General features: G+C 43.1%; 1 protein-coding gene across 4 annotated transcripts in view; it reads left to right on the top strand.

Annotated features, from left to right (window-relative positions):
- Positions 1-357: 357 nt before the first annotated feature.
- Positions 358-6,000, top strand: part of NARS2 (asparaginyl-tRNA synthetase 2, mitochondrial) — a 212,050-nt gene continuing 206,407 nt past the window's right edge. For 3 of the 4 annotated variants that reach the window (XM_003418535.4, XM_010598175.3, XM_064288754.1), the window contains exon 1: positions 359-823. In XM_003418535.4, the coding sequence (XP_003418583.2) occupies positions 683-823 (141 nt within the window). In that variant the 5' untranslated portion in view covers positions 359-682. Of the gene's footprint in view, positions 824-6,000 lie in introns of all 4 variants that reach the window. The other variant, XM_064288755.1, reaches the window with a different exon arrangement.

Below are 6,000 nucleotides of genomic sequence, written 5' to 3'. Positions count from 1 at the left end.
GTCTTGAGCAGGGGCTGTGTCTTGTATTTCTCTGTGTTCAGAACTCAAGGATGGTTGATAACCTCAAATTAATCCTCTCAACAAATGAGTCTCACGTTGCACACGCTCCTTCTGCATCAGTCACTCCTTGCCTCTTAAAGTTTTCCTCAGCATCATCTGGGAACCTCTAAGAAATGAAAACTCTGAGAACCCAACCCCTCCACCACGTGCCTTAGTCCCTCCCTCCTCAGATTCTGGTCCCGCCCCCTCCCTCCGCCCCGCCTCCCTCACCCTGCCTCTGGCCCGCCTCCTCTTTAGACCTGTGTCACAAGTACGCATGCTCCCTCTTAACCCCCTCGTAGCGTGATGACATAGGCGGCGTTGGCGTGATGACGTAGGGCCCGTGGAAGTGCGGATTAGGGCGCAGGTTTAGAAATAGCGCGGGGCCGAGGTTCCCCGTGGCTCCCCTTGGCCTTTGGGATTGCTGGTTCTGCCGTTTCCGTTCCGCCCTATCGGGGAGCGAGAAGATTAGGAGGGGTTTTGTAGGGGCAGGGCTGGAGCCCCTGAAGCGCCTCAGGGCAGGGCTGCGGCCCGGAAGAGGGGAACAGCCCAGAGAGTAGGAGAAGGTAGGGGCCCCCGCAGACAGGGTCTGAACCGGCTGGCACCAAGGGTGGTCCCGCGGAAGAACGAGGGCAGCCGCACTATGTTCGGGGCCCGGTGCCTGCTCCGACCCCTGCGCTCCTGTTCTTCCGCTCCCTGCCCGAAACACAAACCTCCAGCCAAACTGAGAGTGCGGGACGCTCTCCGAGCTCAGAACACGAGTGGGGAGCGCGTTAAGGTCCAGGTTGGTGTATGGGAAAGGGAGTGGTTTTGTTTTTGTTTTTGGTGATTTATTTGCGCACACACGTCTAGGTTTGCTTTGCACTGTCGGATCAGTCAATACGACCAACGGGGAAAAGTTAGGCAGCGCTTGCGTTCTCCCTTTTTTCTTTTCCTGGGTAGTTTTCAGAAAACTATTTTACATGACAAAGTTCTGGAGGTTGCTTTTCATAATACCAGGGCACTATTTGTAAGCTGGTTAATCACACAGAAAAATATAAACAAACAGGCCCCTTCGATCTTTATCCCTTGTAGTGAATTTCCTCAGTTACAAAATGCGTAGACTTGAGCAAGCTCCTTGAAAGCAGGAACCATGTCTTGGTATTCACATACGGCTGACAGTACATATTTGTTGAACTAAATAGTGCCTTCATCTTTTAGCCACCCCAGTGCCTAAGATGGGGCTTTGTATGTAATACGAGTTTAATAAATTAGGAGAAAGAGTGGACTGTAGCAGTTTGAACGAGCTCTGGAGTCAAGTTGCCTAGGTTTAAAACTCCTCTGCCACTTTGTAGTTTGCTACAGGAATGTCGCTTATGTGCTCTAAATCTCAGTTTCCACCTACGAAAATGAAGATAATAGTTCTCACCTCATAGGGTCCTGAAGATTACATGAGATAATAGGTATAAGGCGTTTAGAACAGAACCTGGCCCACAGTCAGTAAATGTTAGTTGAGTGGAAATCCACTCGACCTCAATGGGTTTGGTTTTGGTTTTATTATTTATCTTGCTACTAACACTTGTAACAGCTCCGCAAAACTCCCTCCCCCCCTTAAAGGGGCAAGGAAGGTGGTTTATTTCTCATTAGGTTGCTGAAGTTCTGGTACCGATCCAGTTCCGTTGTCCTCAGAGATCCTTGCTTCTTAGCGGTATGGCTGATCCACTTTCTTTACATTTCCTATTCTTTCCATGATTCAAATCAAACCCTTTCCTTGCATAAATCTATTAATTGCGCAGACATTAACGGGACCTTCTGTGTGCTAGTCAAGAGAAGATTCAAAGATGAAAAGAACAGAAGCTACTACCTAGGTTAGAGGCTTTCGCGTTAGTGCTGTGTGGTCCAGTAAGGTAGCCACTAGCCACTGTGGCTCTGAGCACTTGAAATGTGGCTAGTCCGAATTCAGATGTGCTGTGTGAAATACACACCAATTTCAAAAACAGAAGAGAATGTAAACTATATTTTTATTTTGATTACATGTCGATAACATTTTAGATTATGGGTGAATGAAAATATTAAAATTAATTTTACCTGTTTCTTATTAATGTAGCTACTAAAAAATTTTAAATTACATACGTGGCTCACATAATATTTATGTTGGAAAACTCTGGTGTAGTGGTTAAGACAGATAATTATAGCAATGTGATAGGTATTAGTGTTATAAATAAAGACCAATGGGAAAACAGAAAGAAGTCCCTTACTGAGTGAGGTGGTCAGGAAAGATGTGTTACACGAGGTGACATTTCAACTGAGCCCTGAGGATTTATTCCCCAGGCAGAGAAACTGGTGATGGGGTAGAAATAGCATTCTGGAAAAGCTTGATGAAAGCATGGACTTTGAAGGAAGAACTGTATTTGAATCCCAGAACTGCTTGGTAACTGTGTGACCTTGACTATTGAGAGCAGTTATCCTAACTTCTTTAAATATGTTTCTTCATCTCTAGAATGATAGTATCCACCTCATTAGGTTCTTGTGAGAGTTAAGTAGCATGATATCTATAAAAAGCTTAGAACAGAACCCACCCCATTGCGGTCAAGTCAAATTCTGACTCAGTGACAAAACTGCCCCACCCCATAGGGTTTCCAAGGCTGTAAATCTTTACAGAAGCAGATTCGCACCTCTTTCTCCTGTGAAGTAGCTGAGTTCAAACCACCATCCTTTTGAGTTAGCAGCCGAGCGCTTAACCACTGCATCACCAGAGCTCCTTGCTTAGAATAGAAGCACATAAAAAGTCCTCAATAAATGTTAACTTTTACTAACAAGTAAAAAGTAAAGGAGAGGTGATTTGGAAATTGCATCTGATTGAGCATGACCAAAAAGCAGGTACCTTTAGGGAAGCACAACAAGAAGAAACTGGAAAGATGGTCTTGCTCCAAATCACGAAGGGCTTTCGCACATGGGGCAGAGACAATTACAGTTTATTCAGTGAAGTCATAGGCAGAGAACAAGGGCTTTCTAGTCAAATAGACTTGGGTTCAAATTCAGGCTCTTCACTTTACTAACGGTGACATTCAACTAGTTATTTAACTTCTCTGAGCCCCAGTTTCCTCATTTGTAAGATGGGACTATTACTAATCCATAGGTTGATACATGGAGGAAATGAGATAGTGTGTGAAGAAGGTAGTAGAATGCTTGGTACACAGTAGATGTTCAATGAAAGGTATTCTTTCATTGAAAAACATTTATGGATTATCTACAGTGTGGCTGGCAATACCCTTCAAAGCAGCAAAAACATAGTTCCTTCCATTAAAGCATTATGGCATGCAAATAAATGGTATAACAAAAGCCAAAGTCATTGCTGGTAAGTTGATTCCTGCTCATAGCAACCCCCGTGGGACAGTAGAAATGCCCCCATAGGGTTCCCAAGGGTGTAAATATTTAAGGAATCAGACTGCCACATCTTTCTCCCGTGGAGCAGCTGGTGGGTTCAAACCACTGACCTTTTGGTTAGCAGCCAAGTGTTTTGACTACTGCGCCACCAGGGCTCCTTACATAAATGATAGAGAAGTTTTAATGTAAGTGTCTATAGGGTATTGTGAGGACACAAAGTAAAGAGTCAATAGTTTTTCGAGGTAGTATCATCTTGTTTCTTTTATCTAGCACGGTTAATGGTAAATGCTTGTCCCTACTCATTTACTTTATACTTATGGGACTCTTCACGATTGTTCAGTGTCTACTAGAAGAACATTCTTAACTCCTTGCTAGTTAAGTTGGGTATGATCTGAGAGAGCTGTTTTTAGTGTTACTGGTTTCCTTGAAGACATCTCACTTGTACTCATCACGTACCTGTCATTTAAATTCAGTGTCTTGAAAGTTTATTAATTAATATGTGTTCATAACGAGAAGTGTTTTGAGAGCTCATCTGTGTGGTACTTTGTAAAAGGAAAAAAAATCCATAAGGATGTTTCTAGTCTATACATAATCTCTTTCGGGAAATTCGATATAAAAGGAGGAAGTTACAGGCACCAAGATATGTGCCCTGTTGTTCATAATGCAAAATAATCGAACAATATCAATATCACATGCTAAGTAAACTTTTGCTGAAGATAATTCAAAAACAGTTGTAGCAGTACATCAGTAAGGAACTGCCAGAAATTCAAGCTGGATTCAGAAGAAGACATGGGACAAGGGATATCATTGCTGATGATGTCAGATGGATCCTGGCTGAAAGCAGAGAATACCAGAAAGACGTTTACCTGTGTTTTATTGACTATGCAAAGGCATTGAATTCTGTGAATCATAACAAATTATGGATAACATTGCAAAGAATGTTATGAGTTGAAACTGGAAACTCCAGAACACTTAATTGTGCTCATGTAAAACCTATACGTAGACCAAGGGCAGTTGTTCGAACAGAACAAGGGGATACTGTGTGATTCAAAATCAGGAAAGGTGTGTGTCAGGGTTGTATTCTTTCACCATACTTACTCAATCTGTATGCTGAACAAATAATCCAAGAAGCTGGGCAGTATGAAGAATAGGGTATCGGGATTAGAGGAAGACTCATTTACAATGGGTAATATGCAGATAACACAACCTTGCTTTTGGAAAGCAAAGAGGATTTTAAGCACTAATTGATGAAGATCAAAACCTTAATGGATTGCACCTCAGCATAAAGAAAACAAAAATCCTCAAAGCTGGACCTGCAGTATGATGGATCACTTTTGAGTGGCTTTTCTCTCCATGGTCTTGTAACTGCCACCCAAGTGATTGGGTGGAACTGTACAAATAGGGTAATTGTGGCCGACCAAGGGGATTGGTCGGGTTTGTCATCCCACTGGGCTTGAAATAAACCATTCTAGAGGTGAGAAAGAGAGGATCTTACCACCACCAAGGAAGAAGGGCCAAGAGTAGAACATATCTTTTGGACCTGGAATCTCTGCACAGAGAAGCTCCTAGAACCAGGAAACTGAGACTGAGAGAGAGCTGTAACACTGAAGACAGTAGGAAACAGTGGCAGAGAAACAGCAGCAGGAGAAACTGTCAGGAGACAGTGCAGTGGGCTTCCTGGCCCATGGAGTGAGAAAGCTGTGTGCCTTTGGGCCAAGGTTTACTGGCCAAGTGGAGTGCCTCTGGGCACTTATTGGCAGAGCTAAAACAGCTTTGTAACACTTGCCTGACCAGGGCAGAAGCTGAGGGGCCAGAGAGATGTATGCCTGTGGCATGGCTGGGAAGAGGCTGTCCTGATGGAAGAACTGTGTCTTGAGTGTTCCTGAACCTGAATTGTATCCTATTACTTCTCTAATAAACTCCATAATCATGGATATTGTCTGTGAGCTCTATGTGGCCATTGCAATGAATTATCAAACCCTGCAGAGAAGTACAGAGTGCTATGGGAGGGATAATTGGTGTCAGAACTGATAAAGATGGCAGATAGAAGAGGCATGTCTGACCTCCACCTCATAGGAATCACCCTTGGAATATTGATCTTGGTCCTCCTTCCTCCCTGTGAAGTTAGAGGAGGTCAGATGATGCCTCTGCTATGCTGTTTTTATTTGGACCGATAAGCAACATCATGATAAAGAGAGAAAATATTGAAGTTGTCAAGGATTTCGTTTCACTTGGATCCACAATCAATGCCCATGGAAACAGCAGTTAAGAAATCAAACAATGTACTGCATTGGGCAAATCTGCTGCAAAGAAAAAAAAAAAACAAAAACCTGTTCAAAGTTAAAAAGCAAAGATGTCACTTTGAGGACGAAGATGTGCCTGACCCAAGCCGTGGTATTTTCAGTAAAACTGGACAGTGAATAAGGGAGACCAAAGAAGAACCGATGTATTTGAATTATGGTGTTAGCAAAAAATATTGAATATACCACGGACTGCCAGAAGAATGAGCAAATCTGTCTTGATTTGCTCCTTAGAATGCTCCTTAGAAGCGAGGATGGCAAAACTTCGTCTTACGTACTTTGGACATGTTGTCAG

The sequence above is a fragment of the Loxodonta africana genome, chromosome 7 (genome assembly GCF_030014295.1).
Source record: "Loxodonta africana isolate mLoxAfr1 chromosome 7, mLoxAfr1.hap2, whole genome shotgun sequence".
NCBI classification, from domain to species: Eukaryota; Metazoa; Chordata; class Mammalia; order Proboscidea; family Elephantidae; genus Loxodonta; species Loxodonta africana.
Note: the sequence above shows the minus strand (reverse complement) of the source record. Positions and strands in the feature narration are given on the sequence as shown.